General features: G+C 38.2%; 1 protein-coding gene across 1 annotated transcript in view; it reads right to left on the bottom strand.

The window, feature by feature from the left end:
• Positions 1-31: 31 nt before the first annotated feature.
• Positions 32-27,862, bottom strand: part of IL1RAPL1 (interleukin 1 receptor accessory protein like 1) — a gene marked incomplete at both ends in the record, with an annotated part of 1,258,868 nt that continues 1,231,037 nt past the window's right edge. Inside the window, 2 exons of the mRNA XM_080795733.1 lie at positions 32-750; positions 1,198-1,368. Coding sequence (XP_080651859.1) covers positions 32-750; positions 1,198-1,368 — 890 coding nt within the window. The remainder of the gene's footprint in view (positions 751-1,197; positions 1,369-27,862) is intronic.

Here is a 27,862-nt window from a genome sequence, read left to right as displayed (position 1 = left end):
TCCCAGGGACGGGATGTCCCTTGCTTTTCTGTCACCAAATCACACTGGATATACTGGTCTCCCTTGGCAACAGCGGCAGGATGGCACTGTTTGTGTGGGCCTCGTCTGGATTCTGCTCCCTGCTCGATTTTGTCTGTGGCCGCTGCCCGTTGATGAGTGTCATAGGGATGTTACAATAGGTATGCTGATTTCCTATGGAGGTAAGAGGCAGGGTGCCGGTAGGAGGTACGTCGTACTCATAGCTTCGGTAGTAGTGTTTCTGACGCATTTGTGAATGGTACGTGTTGTGAAAGGTGGAACGGAGGTCTGGATGGGCAGTGGCTAGAGCTGTGGAGGTGGCCGCGGCCATGGAGATGGCCGAGACAGTCTGCAGCTCCCCAAAAGGCCCCTGCTCACTGACATCTAAAGCCTGCTCGTGCGTAATGGGTTCTATCCTCTTAAAAGGCATTTCGTACTGTAAACGTTTCCAGAACTTAGAGTTCAACTTGTTGCATTTTGGTCCGTGCCATTTAATAACCGTCAGGAGCTTGATGGTGTGCTTGAGGGCTTCCACCTCCTGGTAGTTCATAATGCCTCGGAGTTCACTGCATTCAATGAGTATCACTTTAATTTCTCCAGTGACGAGCATGTTTCGAAGTCTGGTCTCCAGTTCAAAGATGCTCCAGCCCCTTCTGACTACATAATTTGGGGTCATGACAATAATCAGCCTCTTGCTTTGATCTACACACCTTGCCACATCTTCAATGTATGCTATAAAAGAGAAGAGAGCTTATCAGAATGACCGGATCAAACATCTGCTCCAGAAAACCCCAGCAGCTTCTCTTTCACACATTACATGAGAATTGTTGCTTGCTAGGTCATACCTCAGAAGATGAAAACAGGCAATGACCGCACCAAACAGAGTATGGGCTTTGCTTTTCTCAGTGTTAGAAATACTTTTCCTAGGTACAAATCTCCCATTTGTTTTTTCAAATGTCAAGACTCATAAAAGGAGGTGCTTTACAGAATAATGGAACCAGCTTCTCAGGGGTGTCAGAAATTAAGTTTCATATGAACACATAATGACATTTCTTTCTTGAGACACTGATACCATTTTTGATGTAGAGAACCACAAGTTAAAATTCTGCCTAAAAATAATGATGACACACAGACAGACAAAAAGAGTATGCACACTCTCAAATGAAAACATTAACTTACTTCCAGTTGGGATTAAATCTCTATCTGGTATGAACAACTTATATCCATAATGTTTTTCAAGCATGTCAGGTAGGATTTCAAGAGCAAAGCGTTCTTCTTCCCCAGTCTCTTGATTCCACTGGTCAGGATCCACTTTGGTGTATGATAAGTATGCATCATAATCTTTATTGTCTGTCAAAAAGATTACAGAGTAAAGTTGAAGTCATTGCTCTCCAAAGAAAACATTAGGACATGAAAACATTCAACTCTTTAAAAAAAAACATCTCTAAATGCCCTACTTTGGGGAGACCAAAGAAAGAAGCTTCTACTAATTTTCAATAAGAATTCAATGATGTCAAATATTCTGGAATTCATTTGGAGGTATTTTTATTTGTTGGTTTTGTTGTTGTAAAGACAGTAGTAAGAAAATCAACAAAAAGAGCAATGGAATGTTAACTTTTAACATTTTTGATGTATAGGTCATGGAGAATCTTGACTTCTTATAAAAGGCACTTGGTTCGATAGTATGCTCTTACTCTAAGTAACTGTACATTCAACTAATCCTGTCCTTGGCCATTTTACTTTGTTGAAAAAAAAAAAAAGAAACTGCACCTGGCTTGACCACAGGGGAATGGTATTTTGATTGTGGGCACTGTACTGATTTTTTAAATTTCTTTTTTATTGTGTTATGTTAGTCACCATAAAATACATCATTAGTTTTTGATGCAGTGTTCCAAGATTCACTGTTTATGTACAACAGCCAGTGCTCCATGCAATACATGTTCTCCTTAATACCCATCACCAGACTCTGCTGGGGAGAAAATAAAATCAAGCGTGGAATAATTACTTATCTACTGGGAACCAGTTCTTGGATTTTGGGACTTAGAATATTATTCCACTGAATTATTTTAGAAAACCATATTGTTTTGTTGATCTTCATTTATCTCACATGTAAAATACTGCCAATATTTTTTATCATGTTTATCAGTTTGACCATGAGAATAAAACATTACAAAATAAATGAATGAAACTTTGTTCTAAAATGTGTTTCTGGGGCGCCTGGGTGGCTCAGTGGGTTAAAGCTTCTGCCTTCGGCTCGGATCATGATCCCAGGGTCCTGGGATCGAGCCCCAGGTAGGGCTCTCTGCTCGGCAGGGAGCCTGCTTCGTTCTCTCTCTCTGCCTGCCTCATTGCATACTAGTGACCTCTGTCTGTCAAATAAATAAATAAAGTCTTTAAAAAAATAAATAAAATAAAATCTGTTTCTTTCCTTCTTCTTTCCCCTTTTTACATGGAAACTCTTCAAATATTTGATGACTGCTATCATGCATTATCTTGACCTTAATTTTTTTTAACATTAAACATCCCAAATTTCCTATTTGTTGTTTCTAATGAAAATAAGTCATGTATCTTCTGGATAGTCTCTCATTCATCCATTGCCTTTTCAGAATGTGATATCAGGATTCATAATTCACCTCAAATCTAAATGCTACCAATATACAGAGTTTACCAAATATCAATCCTTAGCCCTCTTTTGTACTTCCCGGATGATTGTCAGTGTATTCCTCAATTATCAGATCAAGTTGAACTGAAACATCCCTAAATTTCAGAACAAAATGAGCTTTGTATTTGGCACAGAACATTTAAAACTTTGGAGTTATAAAACATCAGAAAGAGAGGGATGTCCTTAATTGTTGCTCTGGGTGGCTTGGGGGCACTCCCTTTGACCTGGGGACACTAGAGTTCACGATCAGAGATCCATATAGGTGTGTTCATTTTAGTAGTCTGATAGTCCCCAGCCCTCTACAAGTTATTCTGTAGTTAAAACTTGTTAGGGCAAACTCAGAAAACTGTTAACTCTATCTGAAGTTAACATAAGTATACAATAAACTAACAACTAAAAAAAAAAGGGAAACAACAACAAAAAAAAGAACTCAAACTCAGATCTAAAAAAAAAAGAAAGAAACCAACGACTCTGCTATAGGCGGTCTGAAAGAAAACCTTTAGGTATAGTAGAGTTTTTTTTTAACAGTTTTCAGATTAAAAAAAAAAAAGGTTTAGAAAAATAGGAATCATCTCAAACATGCCATACTCTGATATTTGCTATATTCCTTATTCTTCAACCAGGAAATAGCTTTTTATAGATAAAAAGCTATTTTATAAATAAAATATTTTATTTTATTTTATAAATAAAATTCAATTTTCACCAAAAATGATAATTACATTTGCTACAGCAGGTCATGCACATATGCCAGCAGTCTATAGTGGTACAATTTTGTTGATGTAAACACTTTAGTTGAGTAAGAAATCATAGAAAATAGTACATAATAAAGCTAGGATGTAAGACCAATTAATACTTAATTAAAATGTCCATTCATTAGATATTCCCACATGCCATATCTGAGATATAAGACTTCCTTTACAACACCCGTCAGTAGCTACCAGTCTAGTAGGAGATGTAGACAAGTCAACAGTTTATTTCTAGGGGACAAACGTGTTGCTAAGACTATTACAGGGGTCATGGGCCAAAAGGAGGACTCCTTAAAACAGAGTGGACTGTAGAATGATTTCATGCATATACTATTTTCTTTCTTGGAAGTTGTTTCCTCCCAGTTTGCTACACAGTACTATAACATGCTGAAGTTTGCCCCGATCTGGGAAGTGTAATAACTAGATCCTCATTCTTAGTCCTTTGTCTTCTCTAAGCTTAAAATATTTGAAAAGCAGATCAATATGAACACCAATAAGAACAGAGCGCATATGACTCAGAAGAGATGCAAACAACTGACCTACTGATACTGGTAAGTTTCAGCCTGGTATCACCATTGCTTACATGACACTGTCTGTTCCTCTGCCTCTTCCATGGATGTCTCTCTTCCAACTCAAATGCTTTATTTCTCAAGATGTTTTCTGTGCCTGCTTCATTTTTCTCTCAGCCCACTTTCCCTTAAAAATCTCCTCTTCTTCCATGACATTAATAATCACTTCTACGTAGCTAACCCCCTAATTTAGATGTGCAGTCCTGTCTTCCTTCTCATGAACTACCAACCATATCCCTCTTTTACCTGTAACCTGGGCCCCTTAATTTGGATGCTCAGCGTGCACCTCATATTCAACATTCTCACAACATAACAAGCTTTCCATCTCAAGCTCTGTTCTTCACCTTTTATTCCACTTTAATAGCATTATAATCTCACTTCTTTAGTCTCCAAATGTCAAATATATGTTCCACTTATCCTTTTAAATTACTGATAATCTCATAGGCATTCACTGGTAAAAGTCCTTTGGATTCTACTTCCATCCTGGGTCAGGCCCTACTCATTTCTTAGCTGTTATAAGTCTATTTTAGTAGGTCTTCCTCCCTGTTTCTTTCCCCTTCTGGCCCATTCCACATAGAGCTGTAAAATTTATCTTTCCAAATCTCACCACTGATTATGTTTATGGTATCCTGGAAAATAATGATGTTTACTCATTGTCAAAAAGCCAGCAGGTAGATCTGTCATTGATTTCTTTTGATTTTGAGTCTGATATCTTTGACCTGAACATAATCTCTTTTCCCATGTATGGTATTATTGTGCTCACATCTTATCTTTTTTATTTGACTACAATATGCTTGACTCAGATATCTCACCAGAGCTTAGTAGATGATCAAACAGATTTGTTGATTAAATAAATGGATAATCTTTCATTTGCATATTACATGACTTACGTTTTACAGCCAGTGTGGGGATTTTCTCAAGACCTGGGATTATTTTCTAGGAGAAATGGCTTTGGAGATATACACCCCATGCTGCCTGGACTCCTCAAGGAATTACTAGAAGCTATGGGGTCAGTGTTTATCAAGTTTCCTTTGGAAGAGTCTTGAACTATAGTTTCTCACTATGAGTCAAAGGAAGACCTTAGAGACCTTATAAACGCCTTTGAAAAAGTGGTTTCAGACTTGAGCATGAATGACAACAATTTGGAGGGATTGCTGAAATATAGATTGCTGGGCCCTACCTCCATAGTGTTCCATTGAATAGTTCTAGAGTAAGTTTTTGAATTTGTATTTTTAAAAGATTTGTTTATTTGAGAGAGTGTGTGTGTACGTACCCAAGCAGGAGAGGCAGAAGGAGGGGGAGACAGATTCTTAAGCAGACTCCGAGCTGAGCACGGAGCCCTACCTAGGCTTAATCTCATGACCCCAAGATCATGACCTGAGCCAAAATCCAGAGTCAGACACTTAACCAACTGCACCACCTATGAGCTCCAACAATTTGCAACTATAGCAAGGTCTCAGGTGAAGCTACTGCTGGTTCAGGGACTACACTTCGAGAAACTCTGCTCTAGGACAGGGTATAGGCATCCCGAGGGCTCAAGGGCATCAAAGAACTGCCTGCAGCTGCTGGTTAATTGGCCAGAAAATGACAAAACTAATCACTGCAGTGTCAGATCCATGATAAGTTGTGCTGATACTTATAGGGGATGTACTCTAAACAAGAAAGCTGAAAATCCACGCTTTCACCAAAAAGGAAGTAGATTCTTGCCTAGAGTAATGTATACATTAACTATATTAAGCTTAAATGAACCTCAGGAATTGGTGCTAAGGCCTCAGTCAGTTTTTATATCATCTGGACAAATTTATAGTAGTAGTTAAGCTGATATCTCTTGGATAAAAAGAAGTTGCTCACATGCAGATTATCTTGGTAGTAAATGTGGCTCAAAAGCCCCTTGTGAGCATCTGCGGCAGCAGCCTCAAATCAATGGAACACTTGATTGATATCTAATTCCTCTCTTTCCCCAGGGTCTATGTCAGAGCAGTAATGGGCTAGGCATTTATTTACTACCAGAAGGAAACTCCTGATTTAAAAGCTATCAGACTGCAAACATCATGCCAGATACCATACTAAATTCAGCAATGTTCTCTGACTCAAAGATCATATATCCAAGTTTTCTTCTATTTTCTCAATTACCAGATAAATATGAATCTTGGGTAACATCTCTTTAATTTTGTTTAATATCTGTAAGTACTTATATTGGTTTAATATTTATAAGAACATATATTGATTTAATATCTTAATGTCTGAGTTTTATATGACTGGAGAAACTCTGAAAAATTGACATTTTTATAACCATAGAAGAAACAAAACTATGCTAAGGTTTTTAAAGAATAAGTCTGTGATCTTTTCAGTTCAACTTAAGTTTATAAACAGCTTAAAGGTGGTTAATCATAACAGGGTAGTACAACAGTATATTTCTTATTCTAAACTTTATTCCTTAAATTTTATTTCCTGTACTTTAAACCCTCAACTATAATTCTGTTCACTGAAGATATAGAAAACAGCTGGTATACATGCTCTTTGCAATAGTTTGCACAAATTCGAACATAGCCATTTATTTATTCTTCCCATGACTTTCAAGTGATTCTGATTGCAATGTTCAACAAAAAATGAAAAATGTGAATGATGTCAGAAAAATGGCCAAAAATAAGACATCTGTGTCTAAATCCTCTCTGCCCATGGTCCAGAGCAAGTCCTGCCCACCCAGGGTCCCACACAGTGACCAGAAAGATGCTCTCCCAGGGACCTGGTTGGAGCCATATCTGTCCACATACCTGGTGAAAGCCCACTGACTAAAGATCCAACTGTGGACCCTGAAATGTACAATTATACAGGCACTATCCTACTGAGCAAGGTACTAGAGGTAGGTCCATAGGCCCAGGTACCAGAGGAGATCCTTGCCCATATGAGCCCCTGGTAACAAGCCTGCCAAACATGGACCTCACTACAGACTGAAAAATAGCTGCACAACTGGCTCAAAACCAGAATGACTGCAACTCTGTACGTAATCCCATTGGAAACAGACAGAAGGATTTTACCTGCTGAAATCATTCTATAAAGACTACAAGAGGTGTTTGTTCCTTCAAATGTACAGACATCAATGCAAAGGTACATAGATCACGAAGAATCAGGCCAACATTATAATACCAAAGGAAACTAATGAAGTTCCAGTAACCAACCCCAAAGAAATGGAGATCTACAATTTGTTTGACAGAGAACTCAAAATAATCATCTTAAACAAACCATAGAAACTCAACTATAGAAATCTTGCAGGCCAGGAGGGAATGGGATAAAACATTCACAGTGATGAAAAAAAAAATGTCAACCAAGAACATAAGAATACTATACTCAGAAAAGAAGTCCTTCAAAATTAAGGAGAAATTAACTCATTCCCAGACAAACAAAAGCTAAGGGAGTTTATCACCACTAGATCTGCCTTACAAGAAATGCTAAAGTGGAAAAAAAAGAAAAAAAAAGATGTTAAAGGAAAATTTTCAAGTTGAAATGAAAGGACATGAAATAAAAACATGAAAACATAAAAATATAAAACTCAGTGGTAAAGGTAAATTCAAATTCAGAATACCCTAATATTTCTATCTCTAGTATAAAAGTTCACAAAAATAATATTAAAAATAACTATAATTATTTGTGCTAGTTCTGTGATAATAACTATTGGTATTTTTTAAAAAAGATTTTATTTATTTATTTGACAGACAGAGATCACAAGGAGGCAGAGAGGCAGGAAGAGAGAGAGGTGGAAGCAGGCTCGGTGCTGAGCAGAGATCCCAAGGCGGGGCTCGATGTGGGGCAGGATGTGGGGCTCGATCCCAGGATCCTGGGATCATGACCTGAACCGAAAGCAGAGGCTTTAATCCACTGAGCCACTCACACACCCCTAACTATTGGTATTTTGTGGGGACTACATTAATTCTATAGATTGCATTGGGTAATGTGGACATTTTATCAATATTTGTTCTTTCAGCCCATGAGCATAGAATGTCTTTCTATTTGTTTGTGTTGTTTTTAACTTCTTTCATCAATCTTTTATAGTTTTCAGAGTACAAGTCTTTCACCTCCTAGGTTAAGTTTATACCTAGGTCTTTTAACATTTTTGATGTAGTAGTAAGTGGGACTGCTTTTTAAATTTCTCTTTCTGTTGCTTCATTACAGGTGTCTAGAAATGCAATAGAAAAATTATCCTAAAACTCGAATGGAACCAAAAAATACTGCCAAATAGCCCAAAGAATCTTGAAAAAGAAAAAGAAGCTGGAGGTATCACAATTCCAGATTTTAAGTTATATTACGAAGCTGTAGTAATCAAAACACTATGGTACTTACACAAAAATAGGCACATAGATCAATGAACAGGATAAAAAGCTTAGAAACAAACCCATTATATGGTCAATCAATCTTTGACAAAAGAGGCAAGAATGTACAATGGGAAAGAGACAATCTTTTCAACAAATGGTGCTGGAAAAACAGGAGAGCTAAATGCAAAAGAATGAAACTGGATAACTTTCTTACACCATACACAACAATAAACTCAAAATGGATTAAAGACCTAAATGTGAGATCTGAAGCCATAAAAATCCTGGTTAGAGAGAACATGCAGGAATTTGACTGATATAAGCTGTAGCAAAATTCTTCTACATAGGTCTCCTGAGGCAAGGGAAATAAAAGCAAAAATACACTATTGGGGCATTAAAATAAATGGCTTCTGCACAGCAGAGAAAACAATCAATAAAATGAAAAGACAACCTACAACCTATTGATTGAAAACAAGCAATAAAACTAAAAGACAAACTATGGTGAGTGCAAGAAGATATTTACAAATGACATATCCAATAGAGGGTTGGTATACAAAATACATAAAGAACTTATACAGCTCAACACCCCCCCAAAACAAATAATCCAATTAAAATATGAGCAGAAGACGTGAACAGACATTTCCCTGAAGAAGACATACTTATGGCCATCAGCACATGACAAGATGTACAACATTGCTCATAAACAAGGAAATGCAAATCAAAAACACAATGAGTTATCACTTCATGCCTATCAGAATGGCTAAAATCAGCAACACAAGAAACAGCAAGTGTTGGGGAAGAAGTGGAGAAAAAGGAACCCTCGTGCACTCTTGGTGGGAATGTGAAATGGTGCAGCCATTGTGGAAAACAGTATGGAGGTTCCTAAAAAAGGTATATTAGAACTACCCTATGATCCAGTAATTGCACTACTGGGTATTTACCCAAAGAATACAGAAACACTAATTTGAAAGAATATATGCACCTCTACATTACTGCAGCATTATTTACAATAATGAAATTATGGAAGCAGGTCAAGCATCCATCGATAGATGAACGGATAAAGAAAACACGGTATGTATATACAATGGACTATCGTTTAGCCATAAAAGAAGAATGAAATCTTGTCATTTGCAACACATGGATGGAGCTAGAGAATATAATGTTAAGTGAAATAAGTTAGTCAGAGAAAGACAAATACTCTCATATGTGGAAATTAAGAAACAAAACAAATGAACAAAGGGAAAAGAAAAGAGAGAGAGGAGAGACAAACCAAGAAATAGGCTCTTAACTATAGAGAACAAGTTGATGGTTACCAGAGGGATGGTGAGTGGGGGGAATGGGTGAACTAGGTGATAGGGATTAAAGAATACACTTATGATGAGCACTGAGTGATGTATAGAATTGTTGAACCAGGATACTGTATACCTGAAACTAATATAACACTGTATGTTAACTATACTGGAATAAATGAAAATTAAAAATAATAACTACAGCTACAATAATTTCTTAATGGATGCACAATATAAAAAGATGTAAATTATGACAATGGCATAAATTGTGGGAGGAGGAAAGTAAAAGTGTAGAGTTCTTTATGCAATTGAACGTAAGTTTCAATGAACTTAAAATGAACTTAAAATTTAAAACTTAAAATTTAAAACTTAAAATTTTAAGTTTCAATGAACTTAAAATTGTCTGTTATATCTATTAGATGTTTCATGTAAACCTCATGGTATCCACAAAGAAGAAACCTATAATAAATACACAGAGGTTAAAGAGAAAGGAATTAAAGTATACAAGTTAAAAAAAAAAATCACAAAGGAGGACAACAAGAGAGGAAGAAGGGGAAAAAGGAAAACAAAAGCAAAAAAACCAAACAGAAAATAACAAACGAAGTGACAATAGTAAGTAGTTACCCATCAATAATCACTTTTCTTTTTTAAGATTTTGTTTGTTTATTTGACAAGGAGAGACACAGTGAGAGAGGGAACACAAGCAGGGCAAGTGGGAGAGGGAGAAGCGGGCTTCCCAAGGGAGCCGCATGAGGGCTCTATCCCACAACAATGGGATCATGACCTGAGCAGAAGGCAGACACTTAATGACTGAGCCACCCAGGTGCCCCCTCAATAATCTCTTTAAACATAAATGAACTAAATTCTCCAAACAACAAAGAGTGGCTGAGGAGATCAAAAAATAAGATTTGACAATATGCTGCTTACAAAAGATTCACTTTATCTTTAAAGACACACATAGGCTGAAAGTGAAAGAATGGAAAAAGATATTCCTGCAGGTGGCAACTGAAAGAAAATAGGAGTGGCTATATGTATATCACATACAATAGATTTGCAGAGAAAATTTGTCACAAGGGACAGAGAAGCTCACTCCATATTATTCGTGATAAAGGGGTCAATTCATTAAGTGGATATAACAACTGTAAATAGATGTGCACCCAATACAGGAGTACCTAAATATGCAAATATTAACAGAACTGAGGGGAAAATAGAGAAAAATATAATTATATTAGCAGGTTACAACTTTCAATACTAGATAGATCATTGAGATAAAAAAATTGAAAAGGAAGAGTAGACTTAAAGAATATTACCTTACACCAGTTAGAATGGTAAATATTAACAAGGCAAGAAACAACAAATGTTGGAGAGGATGTGGAGAAAGGGGAACCCTCTTACACTGTTGGTAGGAATGCAAGTTGGTGCAGCCACTTCGGAAAACAGTGTGGAGGTTCTTCAAAAAATTAAAAACAGAGGTACCCTATGACCCAGCAATTGCACTACTGGGTACTTACGACAAAGATACAGATGTAGTGAAAAGAAGCGCCATATGCACCCCAATGTAGAAAGGATGACTATTCAACTTTTGCATTAACATGGATGGGACTGGAGGAGATTACGCTGAGTGAAATAAGTCAAGAAGAGAAAGTCAATTATCATATGGTTTCACTTACTTGTGGAACATAAGGAATAACATGGAGGACATTAGGAGAAGGAAGGGAAAAATGAAGGGGGCATAAATCAGAGGGGGAGATGAACCATGAGAGACTGTGCACTCCAAGAAACTGAGTGTTTTAGAGGGGAAGGTGGTGGGGAGATGGGTTGGCCCAGTGATAGGTATCAAGGAGGGTACATATGTGTTATATGTAAATGCACTGGGTGTTATACGTAAACAATGAATCTTGGAACACTGCATCAAAAACTGATGTACTGTATGGTGACTAATATAACAATAAAAAACAAGAATACTATAGACCAAATGGACCTAATAGACATGTACAGAACATCCAGGGAAAAGTAGCAAAACACACGTTTTTCTCAAGCATGAATGAACATTCTTTAGGATAGATGGTATGTTGGGCCACAAAATCATTATCAATTTTCTTTTTCTGACCACAGTGGTTTGGGAGAATATGGAAAAATTCACAAATATGTGGATATTACATGACACACTCTTGAACAAGTGATGGGTCAAAGAAGAAAGCAAAAGAGAAATCAGAAAATATCTTGAGAGAAACAAAAATGGAAACACAACGAAAATTGGGATGAAACAAAGCAGTTCCAAGAGAAAAATTTATAATGATAACTGCCCAAATCTGATAGAAAAGAAAGACCTCAAATAAGTATACCTCAAGGAATTAGAAAAAGAAAGATAATCTGAGCCCCAAATTAGTAGAAGACAGAAATAATAAAGATTAGAACAGAAATAAATGAGTAGAATACAGAGATAATAGAAAAAAATCAAAGAAATGAAAAGTTGGGTTTTTAAAAAGATAAACAAAATTGACAACCTTTAGCTAGACTAACCAAGAAAACAAGAAAATTTAAATAAACAAAATTATAAATGAAAGAGGCAACATAACAACTGGCACCACAAAAATACAAAGGATCATAAGAGGCTACTATGAACAATTATATGCCAACAAATTAGATAACCTAGAAGAAACACATAACCTCCTAGAAACATACAACTTCCCAAGACTGAACTGTGAAGAAATAGAAAATCTGAACAGACCAATAACTAAGGAAATTAGAGCATTAATCAGAAAACTGTCAACAAAGACAAGCCTATGCCCAGATGGTTTCTCTGGTGAATTCTACCAAATATTTAAAGAAGAAATAATGCCAAGCCTTCAGGGGGAGAAGCAGGCAGAGAGTGGGAGAAGCAGGCCCCCCGCTGAACAAGGAGCCTGATGTGGGGCTTGGTCCCAGGACCCTGGGATCATGACCTGAGCCAAGGGCAGACGCTTAACGGACTGAGCCACCCAAGTACTCCAAGCCAATACTTCTTATGAATATAGATACAAAAATTCTCAACAAAATACTAGCAAACCAAATTAAGTAGCACATTAAAAGGATAATATAGCATGCTCAGTCAGATTTATTCCTGGGATGCAAGGATAGAGCAACATATGCAATTCAATAAGCATGACATTCCACATTAATAGGATCATAGACACAAATCATAAAATCTTATAAATGGATTCAGAAAATTAGTTTGACAAAAATTTATAATTTCGGTCAAGATGGCGGAGAAGTAGCAGGCTGAGACAACATCGGGTAGCAGGAGATCAGCTAGATAGCTTATCTAACCATTGTGAACACCTACAAATCCAACGGGAAATCGAAGAGAAGAAGAGCAACAATCCCAGAAACAGAAAATCGATCACTTTCTGAAAGGTAGGACCTGCGGAGAAGTGAATCCAAAGCGACGGGAAGATAGACCCCGGGGGGAGGGGCCGGCACCCGGCAAACGGCGGAGCGACGGAGCACAAAATCGGGACTTTTAAAAGTCGGCTCCACTGGGAGACATCGCTCCAGAGGCTAAACTGGGGGGAAACCCAGGCGGGGTCAGCATAACCCCAGGTCCCATGGGGTCACAGAAGGACTGGGGGTGTCTGAGTGCCGCAGAGCTCGCAGGTATTAGAGCGGGGAAGCCGGCTACAGCGACAAAGCTGAGGACTGAGCTCTCAGCCCAGGGTTACCTTGTGCCGGTCGCAGGCTGGGTGGGCTCGGAGCGCGGCCGGAGGCCACGGAGACGAAAGCGACCCAGCGCTTTTCTCCAGCTCCAGCAATTGACTGCTTTCCTCAAGGCGCGACCGCAGGCCAGGGAGGTGGGGTGGTAGGCGCTTTGCTCTGAGAGCGCACTGAGGAGCGGAACCCCAAGCTCTCCGCTCCTCCGGGCTGGAGACTGGGAGGCCGCCATCTTCATTCCCATCCTCCGGAACTCTACGGGAAGCGCTTAGGGAACAAAAGCTCCCGAAAGCAAACCAGAGCGGATTACTTAGCCCGGCCCCTGGCAAGGGCGGTGCAATTCCGCCTGCGGCAAAGACACTTGAGAAACACTACAACAGGCCCCTCCCCCAGAAGATCAACAAGAAACCCATCCAAAACCAACTTCGCTCACCAAGAACAGCGGAATTCCACAGCAGGAGAAAGCAAATCTTATCTGGACAAAATGACAAGGCGGAAAAACTCACCTCAAAAAAAAGAAGAGGCCGTACCGAAGGCTGGAGACCTAATCAATACGGACATAGGTAACATGACAGATCTAGAGTTCAGAATGACAATTCTCAAGGTTCTAGCCGGGCTCGAAAAAGGCATAGAAGATATTAGAGAAACCCTCTCCGGAGAGATAAAAGCCCTTTCTGGAGAAATAAAAGAACTAAAATCTAACCAAGTTGAAATCAAAAAAGCTATTCATGAGGTGCAATAAAAAATGGAAGCTCTCACTGCCAGGATAAATGAGGCAGAAGAAAGAATTAGTGACATAGAAGACCAAATGATAGAGAATAAAGAAGCTGAGCAAAAGAGAGACAAACAAATACTGGACCACGAGGAGAGAATTCGAGAGATAAGTGACACCATAAGACGACACAACATTAGAATAATTGGGATTCCAGAAGAAGAAGAAAGAGAGAGGGGAGCAGAAGGTATATTGGAGACAATTATTGGAGAGAATTTCCCTAATATGGCAAAGGGAACAAACATCAAAATCCAGGAAATGCTAAGAACGCCCCTCAGAATCAATAAAAATAGGTCCACACCTCGTCACCTGATAGTAAAATTTACAAGTCTGAGCAACAAAGAGAAAATCCTGAAAGCAGCCTGCGAAAAGAAGTCTGTAACATACAAGGGTAAAAACATTAGATTGGCAGTGGACCTATCCACAGAGACCTGGCAGGCCAGAAAGAACTGGCATGATATATTCAGAGCACTAAATGAGAAAAACATGCAGCCAAGAATACTATATCCGGCTAGGCTATCATTGAAAATAGAAGGAGAGATAAAGAGCTTCCAGGACAAACAAAAGCTGAAAGAATTTGCAAACACCAAACCAGCTCTACAGGAAATATTGAAAGGGGTCCTCTAAGCAAAGAGAGACCCTAAAAGTAGTAGATCAGAAAGAAACAGAGACAATATACAGTAACAGTCACCTTACAGGCAATACAATGGCACTAAATTCATCTCTCTCAATAGTTACCCTGAATGTTAATGGGCTAAATGCCCCAATCAAAAGACACAGGGTATCAGAATGGATAAAAAAACAAAACCCATCAATATGCTGCCTACAAGAAACTCATTTTAGACCGGAAGACACCTCCAGATTTAAAGTGAGGGGGTGGAAAATAATGTACCATGCTAATGGACATCAGAAGAAAGCTGGGGTGGCAATCCTTATATCAGATCAATTAGATTTTAAGCCAAAGACTATAATAAGAGATGAGGAAGGACACTATATCATACTCAAAGGGTCTGTCCAACAAGAAGAACTAACAATCTTAAATATCTATGCCCCTAACATGGGAGCAGCCAACTATATAAACCAATTAACAACAAAATCAAAGAAATACATCGACAGTAATACAATAATAGCAGGGGACTTTAACACTCCCCTCACTGAAATGGACAGATCATCTAAGCAAAAGATCAACAAGGAAATAAAGGCCTTAAATGACACACTGGACCAGATGGACATCACAGATATATTCAGAACATTCCATCCCAAAGCAACAGAATATACATTCTTCTCTAGTGTACATGGAACATTCTCCAGAATAGACCACATCCTGGGTCATAAATCAGGTCTCAATCGGTACCAAAAGATCGAGATCATTCCCTGCATATTTTCAGACCACAATGCTCTGAAGCTCGAACTCAATCACAAGAGGAAATTTGGAAAGAACACAAATACATGGAGACTAAACAGCATCCTTCTAAAGAATGAATGGGTCAACCAGGAAATTAAAGAAGAATTGAAAAAAATCATGGAAACAAATGATAATGAAAACACAACAGTTCAAAATCTGTGGGACACAACAAAGGCAGTCCTGAGAGGAAAATATATAGCGGTGCAAGCCTTTCTCAAGAAACAAGAAAGGTCTCAAATACACAACCTAACCCTACACCTAAAGGAGCTGGAGAGAGAACAACAAAGAAAGCCTAAACCCAGCAGGAGAAGAGAAATCATAAAGATCAGAGCAGAAATCAATGAAATAGAAACTAAAAAAACAATAGAACAAATCAACAAAACTAGGAGCTGGTTCTTTGAAAGAATTAATAAGATTGATAAGCCCCTGGCCAGACTTATCAAAAAGAAAAGAGAAAGGATGCAAATAAATAAAATCATGAATGAAAGAGGAGAGATCACAACCAACACCAAAGAAATACAAACAATTATAAGAACATACTACGAGCAACTCTATGGCAACAAATTTGACAATCTGGAAGAAATGGATACATTTCTAGAGATGTATAAACTACCACAACTGAACCAGGAAGAAATAGATAACCTGAACAGACCCATAACCAGTAAGGAGATTGAAACAGTCATCAAAAATCTCCAAACAAACAAAAGTCCAGGACCAGACGGCTTCCCAGGGGAATTCTACCAAACATTTAAAGAAGAATTAATTCCTATTCTCCTGAAACTGTTCCAAAAAATAGAAATGGAAGGAAAACTTCCAAACTCATTCTATGAGGCCAGCATCACCTTGATCCCAAAACCAGACAAGGATCCCACCAAAGAAGAGAATTACAGACCAATATCTTTGATGAACACAGATGTGAAAATTCTCACCAAAATACTGGCCAATAGGATCCAACAGTACATTAAAAGGATTATTCACCACGACCAAGTGGGATTTATTCCAGGGCTGCAAGGTTGGTTCAACATCCGCAAATCCATCAATGTGATACAATACATTAATAAAAGAAAGAGTAAGAACCATATGATACTCTCAATAGATGCTGAAAAAGCATTTGACAAAGTGCAGCATCCCTTCCTGATTAAAACTCTTCAAAGTGTAGGGATAGAAGGCACATACCTCAATATTATCAAAGCCATCTATGAAAAACCCACCGCAAATATCATTCTCAATGGAGAAAAACTGAAAGCTTTTCCGCTAAGGTCAGGAACACGGCAGGGATGTTCGTTATCACCACTGCTGTTCAATATAGTACTAGAAGTCCTAGCCTCAGCAATCAGACAACAAAAAGAAATTAAAGGCATCCAAATCGGCAAAGAAGAAGTCAAACTATCACTCTTTGCAGATGATATGATACTATATGTGGAAAACCCAAAAGGCTCCACTCCAAAACTGCTAGAACTTATACAGGAATTCAGTAAAGTGTCAGGATATAAAGTCAATGCACAGAAATCAGTCGCATTTCTTTACACTAACAACAAGACAGAAGAAAGAGAAATTGAGGAGTCAGTCCCATTTACAATCGTACCCAAAACCATAAGATACCTAGGAATAAATCTAACCAAAGAGGCAAGGAATCTATACTCAGAAAACTATAAAGTACTCAAAAAAGAAATTGAGGAGGACACAAAGAAATGGAAAAATATTCCATGCTCATGGATTGGAAGAACAAATATTGTGAAAATGTCTATTCTACCTAAAGCAATCTACGCATTTAATGCAATCCCTATCAAAATCCCATCCATTTTTTTTAAAGAAATAGAACAAATAATCCTAAAATTTATATGGAACCAGAAAAGACCTCGAATAGCCAAAGGAATATTGAAAAAGAAAGCCAAAGTCGGTGGCATCACAATTCCAGACTTCAAGCTCTATTACAAAGCTGTCATCATCAAGACAGTATGGTACTGGCACAAAAACAGACATATAGACCAATGGAACAGAATAGAGAGCCCAGAAATAGACCCTCAACTCTATGGTCAACTAATCTTTGACAAAGCAGGAAGGAATATCCAATGGAAAAAAGACAGCCTCTTCAACAAATGGTGCTGGGAAAATTGGACAGCCACATGCAGAAAAATGAAATTGGACTATTTCCTTACACCACACACGAAAATAGACTCAAAATGGATGAAGGACCTCAATGTGCAAAAGGAATCTATCAAAATCCTTGAGGACAATGCAGGCAGCAACCTCTTTGACCTCAACCGCAGCAACTTCTTCCTAGGAACATCGCCAAAGGCAACAGAAGCAAGGGCAAAAATGAACTATTGGGATTTCATCAAGATCAAAAGCTTTTGCACAGCAAAGGAAACAGTTAACAAAACCAAAAGACAACTGACAGAATGGGAGAAGATATTTGCAAATGACATATCAGATAAAGGGCTAGTATCCAAAATCTATAAAGAGCTTATCAAACTCAATACCCAAAGAACAAATAATCCAGTCAAGAAATGGGCAGAGGACATGAACAGACATTTCTGCAAAGAAGACATCCAGATGGCCAACAGACACATGAAAAAATGCTCCACATCACTCGGCATCAGGGAAATACAAATCAAAACCACAATGAGATACCACCTCACACCAGTCAGAATGGCTAAAATTAACAAGTCAAGAAATGATAGATGCTGGCGAGGATGCGGAGAGAGGGGAACCCTCCTACACTGCTGGTGGGAATGCAAGCTGGTGCAACCACTCTGGAAAACAGTGTGGAGGTTCCTCAAAAAACTGAAAATAGAGCTACCCTACGACCCAGCAATTGCACTCCTGGGTATATATCCTAAAGATACAAACGTGGTGCTCCGAAGGGGCACGTGCACCCGAATGTTTATAGCAGCAATGTCCACAATAGCCAAACTGTGGAAAGCGCCTAGATGTCCATCAACAGATGAATGGATAAAGAAGATGTGGTATATATACACAATGGAATACTATGCAGCCATCAAAAGACATGAAATCTTGCCATTTGCGACGACGTGGATGGAACTAGAGGGTATCATGCTTAGCGAAATAAGTCAATCAGAGAAAGACAACTATCATATGATCTCTTTGATATGAGGAAGTAGAGATGCAAGGCGGGGGGGTTGGGGGGAGGTAGGAATAGAAAAAATGAAAAGATGGGATTGGGAGGGAGACAAACCATAAAAGACTCAATCTCAAGAAACAGACTGAGGGTTGCGGGGGGGAGGGGGGACGGGAGAGGGTGGTGGGGAAATGGACATTGGGGAGGGTATGGGCTATGATGAGTGCTGTGAAATGTGTAAACCTGACGATTCACAGACCTGTACCCCTGGGGATAAAAATACATTATATGTTTATTAAAGTAAAAAAATTTAATTAAAAAAAATTTATAATTTCATTATAACAGTTCTCAGCAAATTGAGTACAGAAGAACCATACCTCAACAAAATAAAGTCCATATATGACAAACCCACAGCTAAGATCATACTCAATGCAAGCTGAAGGATTTCCTTCTAAATTCAAGAACAAGGTAAGGGTGCCCACTCTCTCCACTCCCATTCAACACAATAATGGCAGTTCTAGCTACAGCGATAAAGCAAAGAAATAAAAGGCACTTAAGTAGGAAAGAAAGAAGTAAATTTTTTTCTTTGCAGATGACATGATTTCACATATAATAAAACCTAAAGATTCCACCAAACATCTGTTAGAGCTATTCAACAAACTCAATAAAGTTTCAGGATACAAAGCCAACATATAAAAATCTGTAGCATTTTTTTAAAAGATTTTATTTATTTATTTGACAGAGAGAGAGTGATCACAAGTAGGCAGAGAGGCAGGCAGAGAGAAAGGGGGAAGCAGGCTCCCTGCTGAGCAGTGAGCCCAATGTGGGGCTCGATCCCAGGACCCTGAGATCATGACCTGAGCCGAAGGCAGAGGCTTAACCCACTGAGCCACCCAGGCGCCCCAATCTGTAGCATTTTTATACAATAACAACAAATAATCCATTTGAAAAAAACAAAGAAAATAATTCCATTTACAATAACATCAAAAATAATAAAATACTGAGGAATAAATTTAAATAAGAGGTGAAAGATCTATACATTGAAAACTACAAGACATTAATGAAAGAAACTGAAGACATAAATGAAAAGGCATCCCATGTTCATGGATCAGAATAATTAATATTACTAAAATGTCCATACTACTCAAAGCCACCCATAGATTCAATATAATCCCTATAAAAATTCCAAGGACATTTTTCAGAGATATAGAAGAAACCATCCTAAAATTCATATGGAACTAAAAAAGACCCTGGATACTAAAATTAACAAGTCAGAAAGCAATAGATGTTGGTGAGGATGTGGGGAAAGGGGAACCCTCTTACACTGTTGGTGGGAGTGCAAACTGGTACAGCCACTCTGGAAAACAGTATGGAGGTTCTTCAAAAAGTTAAAAATAGAGCTACCTTATGAGCCAGTAGTTGCACTACTATGTATTTACCCAAAGTTATTTGAAAGGGCATATACCCCAATGTTTATAGCAGCATTGCCCACAATAGCCAAACTATGGAAAGAGCCCAGATGTCTCTCCATTGACAGATGAATGGATAAAGAAGATGTGGTCTATATACATATATATGTATATATACATATATACACAGATATATATAATGGAATATTTCTCAGCCATCAAAAAGACTGACATCTTACCATTTGCCATGACATGGGTAGAACCAGAGGGTATTATTCTAAGTGACATAAGTCAGTCAGAGAAAGACAAATATCATATGATTTCACTCATATGTTGAATTTAAGAAACAAAACACATAAACATAGGAGAAGGGAGGGAAAATGAAAGAAGATAAAATCAGAAGGGGAGAAAAACCCCAAGAGGCTCTTAACTCTGAAACAAACTGAGGGTTGCTGGAGGGGAGGTGGGGGGGGATGGAGTAATTGGGTAATGGGCATTAAGGAGGGGACTTGATGTAATGAGCACTGCATGTTATATGCAACTGATGAATCACTAAACTCTACCTCTGAAACTAAAAAAAGGACCCTGAATAGCAAAAGTAATCTTGAAAGAGAGGAGCCCAGCTGGAGGCATCATACTTTCTGAATGCAAACTATACTACAAAGTTATGTAAGAAAAAGCAGTATGGTGGTAGCATAAATACAGATACATGGACCATTAGAACAAAACTGAGAGTACAAATATACATCCATGCATATACAGAAAACTAGTATTTGACAAGGGGGCCAAGAATAATCATTGGGGAAAGGATATTATTTTTAATAAAAGGTGCTGGGGAAACTGGATATCCACATGAGAAAGAATGAAGTTGGACCTGTCTTATACCATTCATAAATTTTTTAAAAAGATTTTATTTATTTATTTCAGAGAGCACAAGCACAAGTAGGGAGAGGGGCAGAAGGAGAGGGAGAAGTAGGATCCCCGCTGAGCCAAAGGTAGAGGCCTAACTGACTGAGTCACCCAGGCACCCCTACCCACCATCCACAAATTTTAACTTGAAATGGATTTAAGACTTAAATGTAAGATCTGCAATCATAAATCTCCTGCAATAAAACATAGGGAAAAGCTCTTTGACCCTGGTCCTGGCAATGATTCTTTGGAGATGATACAAGAAGCAAAAGCAACGAAAGCAAAAATAAACCAGTGGAACAACCTCAAACAAAAAAGATTCTGCACGGCAGATGAAACAATCAAGAAAATGAAGAGGCAACTTATGGAATGGGAGAAAATATCTGAAAACCATATATCAGATAAGGGGAGGGTTAATATTCAAAATATATAAGGAACTCATGTAACTCAACATCAAAAAGATTAATAATCCAATAAAAAATGGGCAGAAGACCCAGACAGACATTTTCCCAAAGACATACAAATGGCCAATATGTACGTGAAAAGATGCTCCACATCACTAACCATCAAGGAAATGCAAATCAAAACCACAATGAGATCTCACCTCACACCTGTTAGGATAGCTATTATCAAAAAACGAGAGATAACAAGTGTTGGCAAGGATGTGGAAAAAAAGAACTCTTGCACCCTGCTGGTGAGGATGTAAATTGGTACAGCTACTATGGAAAACAGTATGAAGTTTCCTCAAAAAATCAGAAATAGAACTACCATATGATCCAACAATTACACTTCTGGGTATATGTCTAAAGGAAATAAAATCACTATTACAAAGAGGTATCTGTACCCCAATGCTCCTTGCAGCATTATTCACAATAGCTAAGACATGGCAACAACCTAAGTGTCCATCAATGGACAAATGGATAAAGACAACGTGGTTGATATATACAACAGAATACTATTCAGCGATAAAAATGAAGGGAATCTTGCCATCTGCAACAACTTAGATTTGAAGGCATTATGCTAACTGAAATAAGTCAGACAAAGAAAGACAAATACTGTATGATCTCACTTACATGTGGAATAGAAACAGCTGAACTCAGAGACAGAGTATAATGGGGTTGCTAGGTGCTATGGAGTAGGGGAAAGAGAGTGATGTTGGTCAAGGGGTATAAACTTTCAGCAATAAGGTAAATAATTCTGGGGATATAATATATAGAATGGTGACTATAGTTAACAATTATACTCAAAAGTTACTGAGAGATTAGCTCTTAAATGTTGCTACAAAAAAATAGCAGTTATGTGAGGTGATAGGTATGTTAACATTGTAGCAATCATTTCACAATATATACATCTCTCTCTATATATCTATATCTATAGCTATATCTATATCACATTGTATACCTTAAACTTACACGATTTCTATTATAACTTAATAAATCTGGGGGAAGGGGAATAAACAACAACAACAACAAAAAACCCAGCAAGACCTATCAACCAGCTAGTTACTTTGTTACTTGAAGTCAACCATCTGGTCCAGTAGAATTTTCCCCTTCCATTGACTGAATTAACCACAATATTTTTATTAAAAAATACATTTGTGGAGGGAAAAGGAAGTTTGGGCTCTGGAGAGTTAAGAAATAAAACTATGAATTTAAGATACCATTTAAGAAAACCTTGATGAGAAAAGGAAAATATGAAACTATCAGGAATGAAAAAGTAGTTTGGAAAAGTGATAAATATTTTTCTCTATGACATATGAGAGAACATTAGTCAATGCTCCTTAGGCTTACTGAGAAGCCAAAGAATTCATGGAATTTTTTAGAACAATGAAACTTTTAAGATAATGTAGATTGGAGGGGTGCCTGGGTGGCTCAGTCAGTTAAGCATCTGACTCTGTTTTGACTCAGGTCATGATCTTAGGGTTCTGATATTGAGCCCTGCCTCAAGTTCCACGCTAAGCATGGAGCCTGCTTGTGATTCTCTCTCTCCTCTCCCTCTACCCCTCCCCTTTGCTAATGTGTTCACATGTACTCTCTCCCTCTCACACACACTCAAATAAATAAATAAATAAATAAATAAATAAATAAAACTTAAAAAAAAAGAAAATGTAGATTGGTGATTCTATTCTCAAGATGAAGGTGGTGGTTACATTGGATTTGGGCTAGGAAAAAGACTTAACTAATAATATAAATGGCTTGAGATTGACATTTGGGTCTTTGGGAGTTTTTAACCTTTAAACACCTATTGAACAGCTGTCAGATGTTATTGGCAGCTGGCCATTTAGAAAAATTGTTCCCAAATATTTTTAACTTCCATATGTGAAACTGACTAGTGAAAGAGGCCATCATTCGGTAAATGGGTTACCAAAGGAGGCTTGAGGAGGGCTTAATGATAAATAATGTGTTTTAAGCTAAAAGGTGAGTTTTGGGTTGCCTTGGTGGCTTGGTTGGTTAAGCATCTGACTCATGGTTTCAGCACAGGTCATGATCTCAGGGTCATGGGATTCAGCCTTGCAACCAGCTCTGAGCTCAGTGTGGAGTCTGCTTGGGATTCTCTCCTTCTCTGTCCCTCTCTAACCCTCCCCCCTACACATGCTCTCTCACCCTCTCTCCAAAATAAATAAATAAACAAAATCTAAAAATCGTTTTAAAAGATGACTTTCTATGTTTTCATGTGGCATATTAGCATAGAAGTATGTGATCATTAAAAATAGCATTGATATAATTTGAATAAATAAGTTTTTTTTAATTAAGCCACATTTCTTTCTTGTGTCTCAGATTTGCCTTTCTATGATAGAAATTTTAAGTAAAAAACTCTGCAGAATTGGATGATATATCATTTAATAAATAAACAGTCATACAATCTTAATATTTTGATTTTTGATTATCAAATATCATTGCTTTAATAAATTTCACTTTTCATTTCAATCCTGCCATGTCAACATCTCGCAATTGTATTCCAAAATAAATTAAAGCTGTTTTGAGTTTTACACATTGCAATTTTTGCAATATTGTTCTAGTTTACTTGTTTTGTTACTTGGTACCTTCCTGGACTATTTGAATCCATAGGGTCTCAAACACTGAAATGTGACAGTAATTAAAATATATATGTCATGATATAGTGAACCAAAAAAAGCCCCAGGAGCTGAGGTCAAATCTTGACTACCATTACTTTTAATTTCACTCATTTGAGACTGTGTTCCCTGATCTCTAAAATAACACCTTTCTAAGGTAGATATACCTAGCATGAAATGGGTCCCTGACATATAGCAAAGTGCCTGGCCCAAAGGAGGTCATCAGTAGATATTTCCTTCCCTTGCATCCTTGAGGGGGCAGTGGGCAGTGTAGATGTTAGAAATCTTAAGAGGGTAAGAGTTAGCAGAGTGGTATATAGGGAGCAAAGGGGTGGAGATAAGAAGGCTTGTTTTCTACTAAATAGTTTATGACTTTGGGCAAATTGTATACCAAAAACCACTACAGGTCTCTCCTTCTGGAACACAAAAACACATTCTAGATTGTTCATGTGTGTGCAAATTATCTAATCAGTACTAATCAACAAATCAATAACTAAACCAAACAAAAACAAAAGCAAAAAGCCCCTACAGGATTTCTAAATGATTTAAAGAAGTACTGTTTCACTGATGGACATGAGGACAATAGTTCCTGGGACTATTAATAGTCAGGTAACCCTATAACTGAAGGAGAAAGAAAAAGAAAATCTATGACTTAAGATGACGTAGATACCAATGTGTTTCATATGCATGAAATGGAACAGATGTTCACATTTTTCAAGGGTCAAGGGGTAGAGATTAAAAAGATTGCTCTAACCCGTTTTGTCTAATACCTATAATAACTCCCAAAGTAGAACTAGAACTAGAAGAGCTCTTTTTTCTTTTTTTTTTTTTAAGATTTTATTTACTTACTTGACAGAGAGAGATCACAAGCAGGCAGAGAGGGGGAGGGAGGCTCCCTGCTGAGCAGAGAGCCTGATGCCGGGCTCGATCCCAGGACCCTGGGACCATGACCTGAGCCGAAGGCAGAGGCTTTAACCCACTGAGCCACCCAGGTGCCCCAGAAGAGCTCTTTTTTCATCTTTAAAATAGTGATCACAGTGTTCTTATAAGCTTGCCCTGCCATGATTATAAGTAAGCTTGCACCTCATACCCCACTGTCAGGGGATAAAACCAAAACAGAAACAGTTTGCACTCTGAGAAAAACAAACATAAAGTAGATTCACCTTGTCTAGCACTAGATCCTCCCCGCAAAATGAAACCTTAAGTTTGTTCACATAAGTTACTTCCTAGTGAAAACGTATGCACTACCTTACCAACATCTATCGATATGAAACTTTCTTAAGGAAGAGAGGAAGGAAAAAAGAGTTGAAGGAAGGGAGGGCAGAAGGAAGGAAGGGGGGGCGGGGGGTGGGAGGGAGGAAGGAAGGGGGGGTGGGAGGGAGGAGGGAAGGGAGGAAGGAAGCAAGCAAGGAAGAAAAGAAGGAAGGGAAGAGGGAGGGAAGGAAGGACCACCTTTATATAAGCTTTAAACAAAGTGTAAGGGAAATCCCTGGCAGAGGCATGGAGAAGGGAAGGACTTGGATGTTGTCATGATAACTGTATTTTCTTTGTACTTATTCTAGGACAGACATTGGTATACTGTGTTAGTGTAAGTTTTGCTCTAGAGACAGCAGGTTGCTTTTATCAGGATGGTCAGCTGGTATTTTATTAGAATAAGGCAACACCCCAGAGGCAGCCTCTACAAGTGCTTTGACTATCACTATTTCTAATCAAAAGTAGACATTTTGTTAATTAGCACAGTGGATATTAGAAATCAGATTTGATTGCTAAAATTAGTGGCTTTTTACTAAATATAGTGGATCTTGGAAACCAGCTCTCCATGGCAAAATCAGTGCTATTCAGGACACTTGGATTACTTAACATAATATAGAGACATATCACTCCCCCACAAGCATCTAGTATATGTGCTGCCGAAGCGAGCACCCCCACAAGCATCTAGTGGGGCCATTGGCCCTGCCCCCCTAGGGAAACTTTTCTAGACATGATTCCAAAATGGTCCTGTGTTCAGAGGAAGATTATTCTTAGATGTCATTACATAATGAGTCTAATCCTGCCACTGGTATGTTGTCACATGTACCTCAGGGGAAACTTTCTTGTAAGGTTTTAGGGAACACACACAGACACACAGATGCACAACAGACAGCCGGAATGTCTTCCAGTTTACAGGGTGGGGTCTATGTTTGTTTGTTAATAAAGGCATATAAAACAGAATTTGTCCAAATTTTCTTCCAATATGTAATGGAACCAAAGTGGTGGGAGAGTAGTTAACCTTCTCCTGCCCCTAATCATTACAGTTACTTCATTTACCTAAAAAGATCTTCGAATTATGCCAGCATCTCCTTCTAACTGGAACTCTGCATGGTCCGATTCCACAGAGGTGGCAAGGCGACAGTTTAAGTTGGGTGACCCTGCAGCAGCAGTTGTTTCCTGAACTAAAAAGCCTGGACCTGCTCTGGCAGGAACATCCAGGCATGTTTTGTTTTTTTTTTTTTTTCCCCCTAACAATCACAGTAAATGTGTACTTAAAAAGGAAATTCTGGCTGAGTGTGGAGGATAAAATGGAAGGGTAGAGAATGAAGACCCAGAAGGTAGTGTAGGAGGCTTGGACAAGGAAGAGTAATTGAGTGAGGAAACAGTCTATTTTCAAGAGGTACAATTAGGTGATAAAATCCAAGAGAACTAGCAGAAGGACATTTAGACTTAGGGGCTATTTACGCACTAATGCAATTGAAGATAGGGTTGTAAGTGTGATCCAAAAAAGTGGGTATTGCAGAACGAGAAGTGCTAAGACCTGGATCCAGAGGAAACAATGAAATGTAAAATTATGTAGAAGGGAACAAAGCGTGAGGCGAACAAACCAAGGGAACAAATCATCAGTGTATTCCATCTTGGAAAAACAGAATCTTTCTGACACAGAACTGATAAAGCCAGGGAATGCCTATCCTGATGACCCAAAAGGAATTGCATGGATGTGTTCCGGACACCAACTACTCCATATCCCAGTGTGACACAATGGCTGAAATGCTTGGAATTTGGAGTTATTTGGACCTGGGCTTAAATTCTGTCTTTCTAGTTGTGTAATTCTCTGAGTATCAACCAAGTAGCCAACACAGCACTTGCTATTTAATAAATGGTCAAGAAATAGTCAGTGAATCTATCATATCACCAGAGTGAGACATTGCTGCAAACTATGAACTAAACTTTCCCTATTGTTCTTCATACTCTTTGCCTTTCCTTATATCCAAGAGTATTTTATGTATTCTCCTTTTAGGGGAGCTCATGCTGTGGCCAAGAATCAAGAAGGCATCACTAAACTTTTGACTCCTGGATTACATTTTTCAAGCCAAGTCAAGACTATGAAAAGCCTGGGGTCTCTTCTTAACATTTATGTTTTCTTTGGAAGAAGAAAGGACTGTGGGACACCTATGAAGATGGGAATGCGATGATGTCAGAGAACTTTTCCACTAATGGAAGAGTAGATAATTATTCAACCATAATAACATGTGTAGAAAGATCTAAGGGGATGTGACTAAGGTTTAGAGGCAGGTAAACTATCCAGAATCTTCTACCATTCAGAACATGACAAAGAAAAACTGCACTGGATATAGATAGTTTTGGGGAAATCATTCATTTCATTCAGAACACAAACTAAAAATATTTCAAATAGCGTTAATAGATCAAGTGAGATGCTCAGCTAATCTGCTTTTTGAAACATCTCCTACTATGCAAACTGTACAAGCAACATCAGATCTTTAGATTATACTGAACAGACTAAATTTTTAAAAGGCATAAAACAGTAGGGACTCAGGATTCAATAAAATAGATATTTTGGATATAGACCTATTTTCGAATCCCATCTTGGCCACTTACAGTAATGCTCATGTTATCTTCATCAGTACATTATCTAACCTCTGGGAGCCCTAGTTGCCTT

This window comes from Martes martes (genome assembly GCF_963455335.1).
Source record: "Martes martes genome assembly, chromosome: X".
Taxonomy (NCBI): Eukaryota; Metazoa; Chordata; class Mammalia; order Carnivora; family Mustelidae; genus Martes; species Martes martes.
This window is presented reverse-complemented; position numbering and strand designations above follow the sequence as displayed.